General features: G+C 44.3%; 1 protein-coding gene across 2 annotated transcripts in view; it reads right to left on the bottom strand.

The window, feature by feature from the left end:
* The window catches only part of LOC144167252 (acetylcholinesterase-like), a 40,753-nt gene extending 23,868 nt beyond the window's left edge, over positions 1-16,885 (bottom strand). Inside the window, exons 1-3 of one of the 2 annotated variants that reach the window (XR_013321904.1) lie at positions 15,357-16,885; positions 10,388-10,573; positions 5,174-5,237 (exon numbers count right to left, since the gene is read on the bottom strand). Coding sequence is in view for 1 of the 2 variants with exons in the window: in XM_077696584.1 (XP_077552710.1) it covers positions 10,393-10,573; positions 15,357-16,882 (1,707 nt within the window). In the remaining variant the exon portion in view is untranslated. The remainder of the gene's footprint in view (positions 1-5,173; positions 5,238-10,387; positions 10,574-15,356) is intronic. The other variant, XM_077696584.1, reaches the window with a different exon arrangement.
* Between the last annotated feature and the right edge of the window lie 2,085 nt (positions 16,886-18,970).

Genomic DNA, 18,970 nt, shown 5'->3' on the forward strand with positions numbered 1-18,970 from the left:
CTACCCTCTAAAATCCGTGTCCACGAAACCGAAACTGAAAGCGAAACATTAGTTGTTTGTCCGCCCGCCTGGTGCGCTAGTCAATTCGGCCGCAGAACTCTATGGGAGTGTCTTCTCTTACTAGTATTTCTTTCTCGATGGCCGTGGGCCGTGGTAACTGCGTCTGCGGTAAAAGAGCAGGCAGTGCGTGATCGTACCTAACGTTGTCGACGCCAGAGTCGAAGGAACGTGTGACTGAGCGGGTGATATGTCGCCGCGAAAGTTTTAGCTGATGAACAGAAAGAAACCAAACCTACTTCGACAAAGACAAGATACGACGGATACGGGCGCCCGTATCCGTCCTATCTTGTCTTCATTCACGCCTTTTTGGCGCACGTTTTCTTCTTTCTTCAAGCATGAACCAATTCGCTCAGCAACAAGTTTTGTTAGACTGTAACTGACATTCGGTGCACCGGTTCACCACAAAGGCGATGTCATCATAAGCACGCTCAAAAACATGTCCAAGCTCTTCAAACAACTTATTATTTTAAATATTAATAAGAATAATAAAATAAGAGTCTATAATGAGTTTTCCCCAAACTACTAACAATGCTGCTTACTACCAGCTTGGGTTGCGGAATAATAGGCAGAACCGTTCCCCCAAAAATACGCTTTGCTTCCTTTTTCCTTACCTTTAAAACAGGCTATTTTCCGCTTATATAATAACACACCGTTCATTGCGTTGTTGTGGCAGTGTGTTCGAATATACGGCCACTTAAACGTTTTATTCCAAGCCAATGACGAAACTAAGGCGAGCGCATAGAGAAATGGCGGCCCATGTGTCATGCGAAGAAATCGCAACGACATAAAAGAAACGCCCAAAGAAGAAGACAACAAAGAAGACGCAAGGCACGCGGCGCGAAGGTCATCGACACCGGCTACGACGCCGAAGGCTCGCGACTACGGCTCGAGCTTGCGCCGGCGACCAGCCAATGGGAAGCGGCCAGCGACAGCAGCTGGCGGCAGAAGCGGCCGAAGAAGAACGCCGAGTGTGAAGAGAGACCGGAACGCTGGCGGCCGGGTGCCCTGACCCGGGCCACGACCAAGAGGTCCTGCACAACGAAACGCCTGACGCCCTCTCGCGCAAGCAAGTTGTCTCGTCGGACATCGGCAGAAGGCAGCGACGTTTTAAGAGAGCTGCGTCGGCTCTTCAGCGACGGGAGCTCGGAGCGCGTTGCCCTACCTCCAGCCACGAGATATCACGCCCTGACTGTGCTACTGGGAAGTGAGGTGCGGTGGACCATTTTCGGTGACAAACCACGTACTTTCTCTACTTTTGCTTGGAATGTAACGTCTCGCCAATAGTTAGCCACGCTCATCTTTTGTTATTCTCTCATCACTGTATCTGTTTATGTTGTGTTCATTTTGGGTGGTTTGGAGCAATAGAACTTAGTCTCGTTGAAAGTTTTTCGTTGTCTTATTATTATTGTCCCGAACCTGACACCATGACACAGACGCCCTTGATATGAGCCGCATAGACGCTAGCGCCAGATTCCTCTCTCGTCTATAATGTAAGAAACTCTATTGTCAAGACACCTTCCGCGGAAACTGTGCGCTGGCGCAATCAGCGGCAACGCTGCTCCGCTGGAAGAGTTGGCGCGCCGGTGATTATCTCGTGCTTGAAGCTTTTTAATTTTTGCACCTCCCCCGCGTCATTTGTTGCAGCAGAAAATGATTTGTTGAAGCAGAAAATGACGAAGAAAAAAGAATCACTGTGCAGCGGAAGAAAAAAAGAGAACACACCATCTTTTCCGGGTTTTGGGATAGTCGCGAAATGACAGCGCGCTCAGAATATAAGCGAATTTGAAACATTGTCCATGCTAACATTACTTGCTAAGCTTTTGACAAATACTGAAGTGTATAGGCACGTTCTGCATTGATCTATGAAACCTTTTTTGCCGTATGTGGCACGTGTGGCATTCTGGAATTGCACGGAGAAATCCAGCTTCGTAATTATTCCAAGTTTATGCACACACACATACATTTAGTGTTCAAAAACTCCAATGCGAGATGAGACACCATTGAACCGCGCTTTGAATGCCCAGCGACTATCGAAACGCTTAAAAACTACATTCTTCAATTCGATTTATTTGCTCTTCAAGACAATATTGTCAGTTCTTGCGTACTTCAGTGACAGGAGTTGAAATTAAAGGATTTGATCCCAAGGGGAATCGATCAGTCGATGATTGAAAACTGAAAGATTACTATCTTATGATTGGCGGCATGCGGCAAACAAATAACGGTATACTTCGAAAAATTCCAGTTCATTTACAGGCATTATTTGCAAAAAATCGCAGTCGGCCGCCGTTCTCAGATGGGGTCCGCAGACAAAATGGGGTCCGTGAAGACGCTTCGGAATCCATGGGCCCTCCGCGATACTCCCAAATTGTTTTTTTTTTCCAAACCTTGCCGCCAACAAAAAAAGAGTACTGCTTCCGAGCCCGTTCGAGCACCCTCACCAGGTTCGACGAAAGCACTGGGACAATTGCTTGACCGCATCCACATTTCTGCCTGCTAGGATGATTCTGCACTAATTACAAGTTTCATCAACGATACAAAAGTAGGTTAAGTGCCGACTACAAATGTTCCGTTTAGTTTCTTCAGCTGATTTGGTTAATACTTTCGAGCAAACAGAAAAAAATCGGAAACCGTTTTTTTACATATCCCACATCTTAATTACTTCAGTTTATTAAACTAAGAAATAAAGCAACGCGGGCACGTCACCTTCGCTGGACGGATTCATGTTATCAATGAATTAGTGGGTCGTATTTTTCACCGATTGGTTTGGATAATTTCAAAGCAGTTTTTAAATGCTCCAAAAGCCAGATATACTGTGTTTCACTTCACCAATCACCAGTGTGGCATTTCTTTTTCAGCTGTTAAATTTACGCGAAATATAACAAATGCCCCAAGCACGCGCACGCACCGACGCATTGGTCACGAATAAGCTGCTATTCTCGATTCAGTGGGTGTCCTTTGCGAAAATCCAAGCGATATAACAAGGTGTGATGGGAACAATTGCGGGATTTGGTGACGTGGTGTGAGGGATTGTGGCAGCTGAATAGGATAGGATTTATTGTAATGTAATGGGAATCCTGTTTTGTTAGGGGAGAAGTTTTCCCTGCAGCAGGTGAAAATATAAACAAAACACGCGAAATAGCCCGTACACCATCGTGAGCTAAGAGGAACCACCCGCGATGTTTGGCCCTTTTGTTCAGATGTATTTACTGCAATGCTTTCCCGCTGCTACCTTGTGATACCGAAGAATAAAAAAGACTACGGGTACAATGAAGCCACAGCACGCTATGTGTAAGAGCGTAGCACTATTGCCGCATTTCAGGTGAGCGGCACCGTTTTCAATGATAAGGCGTTGCACAACGCTGTTCCCCTAACTGTCCGGCGTGGTCCCGCGGCGCTAATTTATTCAAGCAAGAACCACTCGAGAGTGCGAAAGGAATAGTACCATGCATGCAGTACAAGTTGGCCGTGCCTGCGCTGTGCGCTTTCTCGACAGCACGCGCCCCGCAACCGGATGGCGCATCGGTTAGTTTTGGTCGCCAGTCCCGTGGTTCGTATACTTCAGCTCAAGACTGTACCTCTGCGCCTGAAAAGCAACGCAGATGCTTGAAACTCCGCAGCTGGCAAGGGGGTAGCAGAAAAGCACACCGTATCTTATAGGATACATTCATTAAATGTTTACTGATTTAATTTTCTTTTTGTACGAAGTCTTAATAGACCTAAATAAAGTCTCAGTTTCAGTTTATTATTCATTCCAAAAAAGTAGTGCAGTAATAGTATTATACAGACGAGGGTCCCAAAGTTAAAAACTGCAACGGGACCCTAGATGCATTACAACAATCAATAAATTAGATCAAGTAAACAAGCAACATGTAATACGAGTGAATGGCAATCAATTATACAATATAGTGGGGTGATTAATCATTATAAGCTAAGTGACAATCAGCCAACGAAAAGCAACGCAAATAAGTAAAGGAAAGAAGAAAAAAACGAAAACAAGAAATAATCATGTCTTCTTTATAGGCGGACATTGTCAATCAAAATACAATTATCTAAACTGCATAACCAAAACCCCAAAGCCCCCCAAAAGCCCATAAACAGGCAGCTAATATTTGAAAAGGAAACTCTTAAGCGACTTTTTAAATGATGACAATGTAGATATCGATTTACAGAAAGAGGCACGTCATTTCATAAAGAAATGGCCGCAAAGGCAGGGGTCATTTTTCCATAATTTGTGCGTGACGCAGGTAGCAAAAAGTTAAGGTTCGTTGCTATTCTGGTCACATTGTTGTTTCGTAAGAAAACGGAATCAATAAACTTGAACGGTAGTTGTGCATTTCGCAATTGAAACAAAAGAATGGCTATGTATAAAAAAATAACTTACGAACAGCTAGGATTTTATTGTCTTGGATTAGACGGCCCACAATGGAGTAATGTTAGGCATTAGTGACAATGCGGATCGCTTGATTTTGTATGTTCTGAATGGGTGATAGATGACAGTCATGCGCGTTTCCACAAGCAGCAATACCGTAAATTATACGGGAATGAATGAAGGTGAAATACCGACATAAGCACATTTATATAAAGAACTTGACGAGCTTTTATTATAGCCCGAATTCCAAATGCAGTTTTATGTCTGAGGTGATCACTGTGGAGATTGAACTTCAAATGGTAATCAAGATGTACACCATAAAAATTACAGTATCACAGGTGGGTATAGAGTGAGGACCTAGGTTTAAGGGTTGATGAAAAGGCAATGACCTTTGAGCAGACCTAAATATCATAAACTAGGTTTTGGTTGGGTTAATAGTAAGTTGGTTCTCGTAGCACCGTTTAGTAATATCTAGAAGTGTGTTATTCAAATGTAAAGTAAGAGCAGTTAGACAGTCATCCGCGGCAGATATAGTCGTGTCATCTGCGTATAACACGCAGTGAGTTGATTTAATTACATCCACAAGATCATCAATAAAAATTATAAATAATAAAGGACCCGAATAGATTCCTTGGGCACACCTTGATTAATTAGCTTAGTTTCATAAGAAGCGCCTGCTACGTACACCTAGCATTCTCTATTGTGCAAATAACTTTTCAGAAAGGTCAATGGAGCTCCAGTTACCTCATAAGCCTCCAATTTGTTTATCAGGGTGGCATAAATAATGGTGTCAAGGCCTTGGTGAAATCTAGGAAAACAGATCGAACAAATTTACCAGAGAATTGATTTTTAAGTAATCTATTAAGGAGACTAGTGATAGGCTTGTCGAACTGCCTGAACGAAAGCCAAATTGAAAGTAATGAAGTATATTAAATTTGCTTAGGTAAATATTTAAACGATTAAACAATTTTTTAATAACTTTGCTGAGGGAAGAAACAATAAAAATGGGCCGATAATTGGAAATTATTCTTTGTCACACTTCTTGAACACCGGAACTATTATATATTTTTTTAAAGGTTTAGGAAATACGACTTGCTGAAACATTAGGGATATGATATCACTAAGTATCCCAGAAATATTACGAGCAACAAGTTTTAAGTGATACGCAGAAATATGGTCTAGGCCCGAGCATTTATTTTTTAGATTCAAGAGAACTGGGCCCACTTCGTCAGGGGTTACGAGGAACAGAAAAAATGAAGAAGCGACCCGAGAAAAGAAACATTCTTCGATGGCCGATTGTGAAGTAGGGATGCTAGAAAAAAATCGCTGAAAGCATTCGCAATAGAAGTTGGCTGTCGCAAAGAAATATTATTATATATTATTTCATATATAGGTGAATTTCCAGATTATTTGTTTAAAAAGTTGTCCAAAAGGTGTCATTGTGTTTTTAAGGTCCTCGCGATTTTTCATCAACTCATTTTCGTAATAACGCTTTTTTGCTACTCGGAATAAAGTTTCCAACTTGTTGGAATATTTCCTGTGTCGGCGGGCGAGCGAAGTATTAGAATGCTGTGTTTCTGTTTTGTTGTAAAGGTTAGCCTTTTTACTAACACCTGTCAATAAGCCATTTGTCATCCATAGATTGTGGGGAACTTTATACCGTTTTTGCATTTAACAGTTGTTGTACTGGATGTTACGGTATTTATAAATAAAGCGGAAAATTTCTGTAACCTAGCCTCAACGTCGAGGTCAGAATTATCGAGATTATCAGAATTAACAAGTGACCAGTCAGTTGCAGCTATAGTATCGATAAATTTGTCATATACCACCACAGATGAATAAAAAATTACACCCCATTCCCGTGGAGTACCATGAGGAGGATGCGAAGCATCATAGGGGTTCCGTGTAGGTTCCATTCTGTTGCCTTGATGTTGTTTCATTAATCGGAGCATGAATGCGAACGTAGTGTGAACAACGATGTAGAGACAGATAAATGTAGAGAAATGTAGAGACAGCGAAGAGACCGACACCGGCGTTACCTGATCGAAGACCTCTTGGTTCTCGTCTTTCTTTATTGCGTGCTCACTCTCCTACCCCGCTGCCCGCCCTCTTCGTCCTCTTCTCTGGTTGAGCTGCAAGGCGCGTGGCGCCTCCAGCCACAGCTTCCCCACGGGAAATTCAACATCCTCCTGTAAAGTTTTCAGTTCGTCGTTTCCGTTGACGTTGAGCTTCGCCTGCCTTCGTTGTATCAGAAGCTTCTTGGCGTAGGTTGAATGAGTCAAGGACATAAGGCACGTTCGTAGCACTTGCTCCTGTCTCAGTTTTGTTGCGCAGTGGGAAGAGCGCCACGTACCTCCCGTTGCGGCCAGAGAGTAGTGGGATCGAAACCGGGCGCCACCAACTATTATTTCTTTTTGTAGTGTAGGGGTAGAGGTGCGGATGGACGGACGACGGACGACGAACGACAGAGCCAAGAGCAAGAGATGCTTCGCATCTAAAACAGCTGTCGACACTGGAGCGTCCAGCATTATATGCTATGTAAACGGGGAAGTGATCTGCAATGTGTGTGTCAACCACGTCAGCCTCGGGGGTGGGGAAGATTTGCGTAAGACATGATCTAAAAGAGATTGTGAACCCTGGTGGCCACACCTTGTTGGAGCAGTAATAAGCGATTCATAGCGGAAGCCACTGAAGCAGTTCGCGTAAGCCGAGTAGACACTAGATACCATATCTGTTAAGTTTATGTTTTTGTCCGCTACTAGCACAACTTGCTTATTCTCGAAAGATAACTTGTGAAGTAATTTATCGAGATTTGACAAAAAATCCGTACAGGAGATAAAAGAGAGCGATACACACTGCCAATGAATATTTTTTATGTTGTTTAGGAATGACTTGCCACATTCCATCCACACAGATTCGCACAGTGATACGGTGAAAGAAAGATCAAACCTGCACGTGTACGCAAAGCCGCTGGAAACAAAAATTGCAGCCACACCGTGCGCGTCAGAAGATCGGTACTGATACTGCGGAAAAGAATACACGTTAAGGTCTGCGTCGCAAAACCACGTTTCAAAAAGGCAGATAAACAAAAACTGGTGGTGCAGTAGAGAAAGATAAGTGGTAATCGCGTCATAGTTCTTACGGATGCTGGGAGCATTAAAATGAATTAGTGAATATTTCTGTAACGTAAGCGAATGTTTCAGGTTGCCAACAGTGATCGAAGACATAAAAAGGAAAGAAAAGAAAAACTGAGTGGCCAATACAGTGCATGTAAGGCGTCGTTTAAATGAAAATCGAAAAGTCAGAGGCGGTATTTATTTGAAATACCCTGCTATCTTCAGACTTGCGTGCCAGAATGCGACAGTTCTCTGTCCAGAGAAATTTCCACTGGTGCTCCTGCTTGAAAGCCAGTGCCCTAGAAATTAGCTTCTTATTCTCAACAGTCAGGTGGTCATTCGTGTAAACCGCCCTAGATTTTTCCGAAAAGCCAGTGTTGCTAGTGCGAAGCCCAGCCTTGCGAGCTTTGCGGATGAAGTCATTTTTTTTTTGTCACGACTACAAAACCGCGCAATGATTTTGTTCTCTGCTGATTTCGTGGAGCACGATGCACTGTGTCTATGTCAGCAGGTGTCACAGTACATCCGATTGTATCACCCATGCACTTTAGAATGGAAGTACAGTCCTCGCCTTTAGTCGTTGGCACACCTCTAATTTCTATATCGTTTTGTCGAGAATATTGGTCAAGTTCACCCAAACGGGTTTCAAGAGACTCGTTAAGGGCCCTTAGCGCTTTATTTTCTGCAATGAGCGCATCCTGCTTCACGCTCATGCTATTGTACTTAGCACTGAGCACCTTAATGCTCTCGCATAGTTTCGCATGCTCGTCAAGGCCTTCGTCATCAAGTGTTTTCCAAGCCTCCGTCTTGACCTCTAACTGCAGTTTCTAATTGCTCTTTAAACGCGGATTCAAGCGCTTTAAGTCTTTTAGCAAGTTCAGCACGGGTAGGCATTGCATACAGATAACAAAAAGCGTTGAGCAGCAGTCATGGTAATTTTTACAGCACAGAATAGTTACTTAAAACTCCCACACCAATCTGGAAATACAGAGTGCGAAGACTCGGAGCGTGCACCTTCCGCGGTGACTGCTGCTGCTGCTGCAATGGATTCCAGGTAGCCCAGAGTGGTCCTTTTAGCCCCTTGTTGGATGTTCAGAGCAGGATGCGCAACCGCTGCTTGCTTATCCCTGGAATACTGCAGCTGGCGACACGCGGGCGTGACGGAGCGTTGTTGCGAGGGGTAGAAGGGCGATACTCACGTATCTGGACGCACACGTATCTGGAAGTTTTATTAGATGCGACGCATCTCTTGCTCTCGGGCTTGTGCCTCCTGCGTCGTCGTCGCGGCGTCCGTCCGCACCCCTCCTCCGTTCTTCTCTCCCACAGCTGTGTGCAACACTCTCACTCCGGCTCATTAGCATAGCACAGCTGGCGCGCTTGTTTGGCGCGCGCTTCGCTGCGTTAACAACTGCTCCGGTGCGCGCAAGTGCGCGCATGCGCGACTCTCCTCCGTTGTCTCCTCTCCTTCAATCGCTGTGAATAAAAAGCGGGTATCGCGCCACGGCGGTTCAGTGAAGCGCTCGCTCTCGCACTGACGTGACCTTGCTTTGACTACTTCGTTGAAACCCCCATGCGTCGCATCACACTAGGGTTCCCTCGCGGGAAGATGGGCGTAATTTTTGCCGGGACATATGTTTGGGATTTCTGGTGTTAAGGAAGTGGACTTTCCTTGCGTATGTCTTGCTACATATGTGATGCTGAGAAGTTGCAACAGGTGCTCCATCAGCGTAACAGAGTGGCCCCCGAGTGACAGGAGTAGAAGTAGAGTAGGAGAATTGTTGGGTGAAAAGATGACGAAATGAATTTTGGTGGCAAAGCCGGAAGTAAGGCATTAACGAGAGAGACGGCTGAAGGACGACGACACAGGCCTTCTCCCTGCACTCGAAAGGAACAGACTGATAATGGTGATCATCCGTGCTCCATATAGCATTACTATGTGAGAACTGGCAATGGTAGAATAAACCCCTTCTCAGTTTTAAGTGCTGAACACTTTAGGGGCTCGCCTTGTTATCGTAGCTCGCTCGCTGGATCAAATTGGAGCCCCGCGGAGTACTGTCCTAGCGGACTCTTGTCGTAGCGACCTCCCACAGAGGCTTCGAAAACCAAACGGTTTATATTATAATAACCGTTCGAAACTCGTGAACCACTGGCGCTGGTCATACAGCTCCCTCTTGTTTAGCGCAAAAAAAAAACTGCACGTACATTTGAAGCAAAATATACGTAATTAAACGGCAGCACCCGCGTTAACTTATTTTGGAACGCTCGTTGGGTTGGTAGTTACGATAATAAGCGAAAAAAGTGGCAGTACAATGCCGGCACGTGCGGGAGCAACAGCAAGAACAACAAGAAAAGAACTCCCCCGCTGGCGCAGTTTCAGACAGGGGTGCGCGAGCACTGCGAAGCCGGGCAATTAGAATTGCATACAACAAACCCCCGTTCCATACATAAAGAGCGGAGTGAGAAAGGGCGGCGAATAGCGTAATGGGGAGCAGTTGTGAGCGGATAACGTCTCTACAGCCAATTATGGCGAATCACTGCTCTGCACTTCCGACAGATGTCACATTGAGTGGAACGACTTAAATTTTTTTATTACAATTTTACCGCTATATACTTTTCGCTAAAATGATCATGTGATAGCTGTAAACACTAATAATTACCAATTGATATTCCTGTTACAATTTTGGTGTAAGTGTCTGACATATAAAACACCCTCAATTTCTGAATGTGTGAAGAATCAGCCCTCGTTTAAAATGGAATTTTGAATATCTGTCGTTTGGAGCTGTTGCGGAACTTTCTTGCTTTTTGTATGCGCACACATAAACGGACATTTTAACTTTCGTACCTGTTTTATTTCTTAGGTGGTATCCATTTGTCTCGCATTCCATCCCAAAAAGCGCAGTAGTTAGTTTTATAAAAACGTTCCACAGTGAGGCTTAGATTGAGTGCAAGGTACATTTTCGTGGATTCGTTGCGTATGGGCCACACAACACCTTTTGACGCAAATCCAGCTTCGGCGCGGTTGGGGTCTCTAGAATGTAAATGAGCGCTAAGTTAATTTCAGATTGTTCAGAACAACTTTGTTTGATGCACTATAATTATGCGGAAAAGACACATGTTTCCGGAACGTTGAATTAGACAAAACAAATCATTTATTCTATTTCTCTGAAGAGTGTCGACTCATACTCCACTTTTTCCATCACTCTGGAATTGGTTCGCATGAGCACCTTTAATGTCCGCCCTTTACTGCTCCTTTTTAAAAGTGCAATAAGTTTCTCTTCCTATTGCCAGCGTACTTCCTATTGCCAGCGTACATTCCATTATGACAAATGCTGGGTACATTTGTCCTTAAATGCAGCAGGTGGGAACACAGGGTGCACATACCGGGCGTACCTAGATTTTACAACACATGGTAGAGGAAAAAGTGCACTCGCATGCTGGGCTGTCAATTGCAAAGGTACCGATGCTAAAAATACGTTAAGTAAACTCTCGTGCTTAGCTTTTCGAAGGAAAGCAAACTGGGTGTAAAAACATGAACTATAAATAAAAATTAACATGAGCAAACATTCTAGACAGTAAGGTATGCACGATGCATATTTTCAGCCCCAGATAACACATAAATATCAAGTATTCACGGAAAATTTACAAAATAGGATTTCGCAAAATGAGATAATGCTACATTTGCGAGCACTGTATAGCGAATATTCAACCAGCTCCTTGTACAGTGAAACAACTGCGCGAAAGATGGTAAATTTTCCTGTGGTAATTGGTTCATTAAGAGAGAATATTGTTACGGGCGTGCGTCGATGATGCCCCATTGAGCCACAACCCCGCATCTACGACGATGAGAAGGTGGCTTGCTCGCAGCTTGGCCGGAGTTCGTTATGGCCGCTTGTAAAGAGATTGTCTAATCCAGTTAATTAGTTGCTTCATTATCAACCGTGGTTTCTTTTATCTGTTGTGCCGGCGCGTAACAATATACTGTTTTTTTAGGCAAATTGTTATTTCTTCCATTTCAGCTATTTTATCCTTTATTTCAGGCACATTTTGTATTTATGAGGCACATTTAAAGAAGTCCACAGTTTGCGAATGCATAACTGGTATAGGACGGATTCATAAATAGTATCTGAATGTTTTATTGGCTGAAAATGTTCTATACTGCATGTGTGTGTTTGTTGGGGTTACGGGAGACTGTGCATAAGGCATGTGAATTAAATAGCCCACTGTAAAGGTGGTGAAGCACCTGGGAACAAGAAAATGTAACCATTTATTGTCTCTAATATTTAGTAAGAGCCTAAAATATTTATTACGTTAGTACGGTATTTATTATGCCATTATTGTTTGCAAACAAATATTGCTGCCGCCACTGTTACTTGTTATTGTTAACGATGTGTACCTCTAAAGAACCCGTATCTTGTTCGCGTGCTCTATTTTCGGCGTGGCATAAGTATAATACGCTTAAATATTGCTAAGTTCTGTATCCAGCCCTTTATATCCACTTCGGCCGTTGAGGTGGCAGCGAACGTTCTGTAGAACGTTCACTGCCATTCCACTTTGGTTTTACCTAGTGCAAGCATGCAAGAAATTGCCGAATGCAGTATTTTCTGATGAATTATAGTCACCCAGTCACGGACAGCCTGCGGCTTTGTTGAGGTCCGGGACCGCGGTATATTCCTCAACTGGGAACTACTGCCGCCAGCGTCCCCTTGCTGTCATTGACAGCCTCAAGCCCGACACCACTGCACCTGCTACGACCACCCATCGTTATTTGGGCATTTGAGGTGGCAGTGACTGTTTCGCTGAACTGACGATGTATTCTTCGTCTGGGGCGTCCCTCTGAAGGTGGGGTGGGGAATGAAAATGGCGCAAGGAAGCACTGTCGCAAAGGCGCAAGGCGACGCGCAATGCGTCCCCGTCGTTTTGCTAGTCACCTTGCGCCCTTGGTACAGTGCCTCCCTGCGCCATTTTCACTCCCCACCCGCCCCTTAAAGCCACGCTCCAGCCCAAAAATACATGCACACGCATCGCATTACAGCGAAGCTCCAGCACGACGCTGATTTTTAGAGCATTCGCCCCCTGGACGCTTTTCTGGGACACCGTCACGCCGTAAAAGACTGCGTGCAGCCACTTTGTATGTTCCGTGGGCATTGGGGTATTCTTCAACTGGAAACTACCACCGCTGGCTTCACTACGCTGTCATTCACTGCAACAAGCCCGACACCACTGCAGCTGCTACGACAGCCGTTCGGTAGTAGCTGATATCATAGGATGACTCGCGGCGTTATAATCAGGGTGCTCAGTGACCGCCTTCTCATGTTGCTGATGTGCAGGGGTGGCAGAAACTATATCGCTAATTTTAGATGTTTCTGATGTGCATGGTATAGTTGCAAGGTACTATATCGCTGACTTAAGATGTATTGCGAATTATGATTTCCTACTTGAAGTGGCATCCAGTATATTCGTTTACGACACGGATGACGTGTTTGATATTTTTATCAGTTCTGCGTCCCTTAGCATGGTTTTTTTTTTTATCAAGAACTCAAACGGCCCAAGCGAGCACGGAAGCCATGGGTATAGAGAAAATGACGCTTAATAAATACAGGTCATGTGAGAAGTTACTACGAAATCGAGACCCTGCAACCTTTTCTGATTTCTAATACTACCAAAATAATCTCAACTCATGTTTGAGTAAGGTGGAGAATCACTACGTTTGACAGCCCAGCTGACCCAAGTCAGCTGTGGCTGTAAAAATTGCGCTCTTACACCGTAACAAATCCAATACTCCGGACTTCATGGCAATTACCAGACAAACATTACCCCCGAAATAAAATTGCAGACAAATTTTTGCATATTTTAAACGAATATTATTAGTGCTCAAGACAGTTGTGCAGTGCGATATTTCTGTGGTCAATCCCCAAAAGCATATTGTGGTCACAGTGTGATGACGCCGAAATACTATCAGTATTTAGAGGTATAAAAGCAGTAACAGTGAGGATGAATTCGAGCTTAAAATCAAACCCATTAAGTACGTACTATATCTAGTATGTCCTATTTTAACTCATATCTAAAATTTGTCACTGACCTCTGGCGCAATTTCGTGTTAGATAAAACACGCGAAAGTCATTCTACTTCGCAAATGTGGCGCAAACGGTGTCTTCAATAATTATATGCCCTTGTCCATTCTCCCAGTGCTTGCCAAAAATCCTAAAAAGAGATTTTTCAAGCGCCTGACAATCTTGTTTGAAAAGAACAATGTAATAACGTCTAAGCAATTTGGTTTCAGGCCTGGAGTGTTCATTGAGCCAGCTTTACTTCGTAAAAAGAAACTAACTACAGCGGGGCCCCGGTTATATGTCACCGATTTAAGCGATGGACAAGTATAGTCATGGAGAAGTACCGGTATAAAAACTGCAGCAAAGATCTCGGTTGTCCGCCGCGATTTCATGCGTGACCCGCATTATCCGATGATGTACGCGAAGCGGGTGACTGATTGCCGACGGAATGAAAGTGTCGCGGACCTGTTCCGCAGACCTTGAACCCGCTCAATCGGTTTCTCCCGCATAGCTTTCTTCTCCGTCTCATTCGTTTTTCTTCCCTTTTGCAGCAGCACAGTCCCCTGCACAATCGCTGTCGCCCTCTTTTCGCTGGCGTCTCCTCTTGCTGCGCAGCGGTCGCAGGGGCAGAGTGCAGGTTCTTCTTTCTCCCACTCAAGAGTGAATATATCCTATATGCACAGTCATGTATAGGATATGAACGTCATGCTTCTGCTCCAGATCTATGATCTGAAGCATGAGCTTCAGATCATTATCGGGCATAAAGGCACTCCACATAAAACCGATATGACAAGCAAGTGCGCAGCGCTGTGCATGTTCCCCTCGTAACAGCATAATCATGGAAATTCTGTATCACTATCACTTCTGTACATATCGATACTGCTACCACGTGGTAATATAGATACGCCTAATTTAAATACTACGATTTGCTTGCAAATCTTCTTATACTCTTACTATTAACGCGATAACGCGAAAATACAACTACAATTATATAGAAATTGCGTTGTATATTGGCTATATGCTAACACAAAATACGGTCACGCAATTTTTAGTTTCCTTATAGCCCTTGAAATAATCGTGTGATAAGTTTTTCTGAACTCGGTATACACTGCTACTGAAGACCTTCGCATACTGTACCACACCTTTTGGAGCGCTGTGCAGGTTTCCTGTGTAATTATCCTGGGGTGATCAAACTGAGCGCAGGGGAAATTGCCATTATAGTACGTCACTGAAACAACATTAATATCGTAGCTAAGGAAACTGAGATACTACATTACCACCTTTTATGTTACTTTTGCTGACAACTTCGGGTTAGAAAATGTTCTCACATCATAAATAACGGGTGCACTAATGGAAGCCACAACTAGTCGATGGCTTCGTTCTCCCTTTCAATCTGCGCCCAAGTTGTGGTCCTTGTCATTTCGACTGCATTCTCTGGGAAATGCATGAGCATTGGAATGTCCGAAGAGTAGGAGCGGTATGAGGTGTTGCGGGTGTGGGTTGACGGAGGGTAAAGTTATGTCCATACGTACAGAAATATTTCCTGCTAAAGCTACGTCAACGGCATACACGCCAATCAAAGGGTATAGCACGCGTTTGCAGGATGAGGTGTTCTTCAACCTTCTGGTAAAGTTCGTGTTCTGTCATTTCTGCGACGTACAGCATGCTTAAACTCTACACTACGCTCCGATCTGAAACAATGTGCCAAATTATGATTGGGATGCGAAACATTTTTTTTAAAGGAAGAGTTATTGCACTCACCCTGTTTTTGAAAAATTGGACCAGTATTGCATGATGATGCCACTCAAGTTCTTGTCGACCTCGTCGTACTCCAGACTTGTGTTAAGAGGCTCTGCGAATTCGAAGCTTATTTCTTCTCCATGAATTACTCCCATCCACTTCGGCCAAGGATTCTTTGAAGACCGGCGGCCGAACATATACTGGTACACCCGCGCTTTGGCTTGGCTAAGAAGGTCGGCCAATTGCACAACGGGACAGGTGAAATGATAGTAACCCACAATTGCATCTAAAACACTCAATCTTCCGTCGGTTGTGTTCGGTATTACCCCTCCGTACATTTCCAAGACCTTGTTCATGGGCGGCTCACCCATAACTGGGTTCAGGGCTTTGAGGACAGCTGTGAAGTTTTCCTCTGTTACGTTTTCCGGGTCCGCGTCCGGTGGCAGTCCAAGGAAATACTCCAGAAAATAGGAGCCTTCGTTAGCATTCGACCCAAGTAGGACGGTGGTCGTATTATTGAAAGCACCAACAACGGACATGTTTTGGGCTGAGTCCGGGATAAGAACTCCGTCTTGCACAGGTACAAATGGGAAATCTACAACGCCGTTACCCCATACCTCATTCTCTATAATTGCTTTGGCTTCTTTTTCTTGGAGGCATTTCAAAGTTTCGTTACCTAGTGATGTCGAACAATTCACTGCCGCTGCCAATGCTGTAGCCGATTTTCGAGCAGTGGCATTGTTCTGAAAGCCCCAAGGAGCTGTGACATACCCGCTTTGCAGGATAGCTCTCGTAAACAGCGGCCTGGAGAGAGGTGATAGCAGGTGGAAACCAACGCTCACAGCGCCGGCGCTTTCGCCAAAGAGGGTAATACGATTTTCATCACCTCCAAAAGCGCAGATATTCTCTTTTATCCACCTTAGGGCGATGTGCTGGTCATATAGTCCAGCATTTCCAGGGACTACATCGTTTCCGAACGATAGGAAGCCAAGTGAAGCCACACGGTAGTTCATTGAGGCCACAATGACATTTTCCCTCCTCACCAGCGTGGTGGCATCGTAGACGTCTAGAGTAGATGTTCCACTGTAGAAACCACCACCGTAGATCCAAACAAGAACGGAAACGTTCTGTGGGTTGGGATGAGGGGTCCAAATGTTTAGTTTTAGGCAGTCTTCGCTCATATTGGTATTGGCGTTCCACATCATGCTGCCGCTGAAATTACCGTAGATACAATCGAGTGCTTGAACGCATGAGTTTGGCTTAATGGTGGCATCAAGGGTACCCGACCATGACATCTTTGGTACTGGTCGCCGGAATCGCAAAACTCCTAAAGGTGGCTCGGCGTATGGTATGCCGTAAAAAACGCGCACCGAGTTCCCGGAGGTGTGATTTATGAGCAATCCTCTAACAGAACCATTTGTTGTCGTCACAACTAAAGGATCGTTGTCCTGGCCACCAGCACCAATCAAAGGCGTGAGAAGTATGACGTTAGAAGTAAGCTTGGCGACCACAATCCAATAGCAAAGGTGCCATTTTCTCCAGAGCATGGCAGGTCTCTGCAATAAAAAGACAGAAATTTAGCGCAGTAGCTAGGTTCGTTTTTCTTGGTGCCATTTTTTAAGATTGTCCTTGCACTAAAAAAATCACGAAGCAGTCTCTCCTGCGGTAAACAAGATATCTACAAACGTGCTTTACGCCTGGACGGACTTGGTGAAGTTACCTCATAGAAGACTTATATGGGCCTGCACGGGGTTGTCTAGCCAATCAAATTATTGTTTAATTTTGTATCGAATGGTTGAAAAACGATGATGAATGCTTCGAAGGTGCTGCATCAACACCTCTACTAACATCACACAAATGTTTGATGTTTTCATGCTATTCGAGCTTTCAAACATTTATTTTCACGAAATTTACGTTTGTGTTGCATTTATTTTCATCCTTGCACTCACTCCGCGGGTAAAAGCACTTCCAATTCAACGGCATTTACTCTAAAACCGTGGCATAGTGTGTATCCCGTTGTGCTTAGAAATTGGCGCGAAGACGGCGCGACGGAAGTAGTACCTTTGAACCTCTCCAGTAAACCATACTGGTAAATTGGCGCGAAAACATTGAAAAAATTCCTTACGTATGGAGGGCTTTATCATGGTAGGGTGAATAAGCGAAATAATAACGTACATTTCTTTTCTATTTAGTTAGGTACCCACATTATTGATTAGTGGGTTAATTGCTCATCATTCAAACCCCTCACGTTCAATTAAAATAACAGCTGTCGCATGTACGTGCGAGCACATAATTTATTCAAGCGAGAATTGATAGCTAAATTGTAGTCGCGTCTTAGAGATAATGCGCCAAATTCGATCACAGTTACCGAAGCTTCCTAATCATGTTCACTGCGCCTGCAAAATTAAAATTGCATATGGGTAACATATGCGGTTCTATGAAACTGGGGTTTAGAAGTAGCATATTTGCTGCCTGTCACCTTTTTTGACACTTTGTTGTGTGTACCGAAAGGAGAGAGCCACTACGGCTCACATCCTTTGGGACTGTGCCAAGAATCCGCACAAAGCTACGATGATGACAGCGATCCCGTACCGGCTCGCCGCCGCAACGCATTGCTACGATCAAGAGATCCAAGCACAGGCCTTCCAGCGGATCTCGGCGGCCCTCTAAAGGCAAAGACCGAGGGAAACAGGAGGGAGGCTGCCACCCCAAAACAGGGGAAGGTGCAGTCGAAAAAAGGGAGTGGTGAGGCCACGGCTGGAGTAGAGGTGCCAACAGCCGGGAAGACGTCATGGCTGCGTCACGGTGACGCCTTCCTTACATGGGACAACTAATCGTTCTGCGAGCATTTTTAGTAAAGTTGATTCGCTCACTCGCACTACCAGTCGCTGCATTAAACCGCCGCCAATCTCACTCTATTGTGCTTTTCTGCACAATTGGCCGTGTACCTACGTAACACTCCATTCTTGAACGCGGACATTCGATGACTGGACCCGTTGAAAAAAAAATACCATGACCGACACGTCGACGAGAAGCACTCGCCCTTATGAAAATGAACTTTTCCTTTCTGTTTACTTTGTGTCTCCTGCATGTTGACTGTGTAGCCTTTCTTTTGATTTTTCCTTTGTGTTACCTCTAGGACATAAGCAGGCTGTGTACTTTTTATAGACTGCCGGATAAACAGCCATGCTGTTTTACCTTTATATGTACTATGGTAAAGACGAAGTTTAAATTTCTATACGAAGATTTTATTTCGGATGAGAAGTATAAAACTTTAAAACTGACTTGCTTTCTTCTCTTTCTGAGTTCCGCAATGCTATTGCCCATGTGTGTACTCAAGGCAAAATGAAGTCAAAAGACTTTGGCCTGTTTCCCCTGTGTTGCCTCTAGGACAAAGGGTGGAAGATAGAACTTGAATTTGCTGTCTTAATTCTTTTTCTGTGTTCCGTAATGCTGTTGCTTAGGTATGTACTGAAGGCAAAATGAAGTCAAAAGACTGACTTATGTCTTTTGTGTTGCCTCTAGGACATTGGGTGGAAGTATAACTATTTGTTGCCTTACATTCTTTTTCTGAAGAGCCGTAAACTAAACAATCGTGCTGTGCTTCCTCAAGTAAACATAAAGTCGAGCATGTA

The sequence above is a fragment of the Haemaphysalis longicornis genome, unplaced genomic scaffold, assembly GCF_048455015.1.
Source record: "Haemaphysalis longicornis isolate Haplotype H1 unplaced genomic scaffold, Haemaphysalis longicornis Haplotype H1 scaffold_2, whole genome shotgun sequence".
In the NCBI taxonomy this organism is placed as follows: Eukaryota; Metazoa; Arthropoda; class Arachnida; order Ixodida; family Ixodidae; genus Haemaphysalis; species Haemaphysalis longicornis.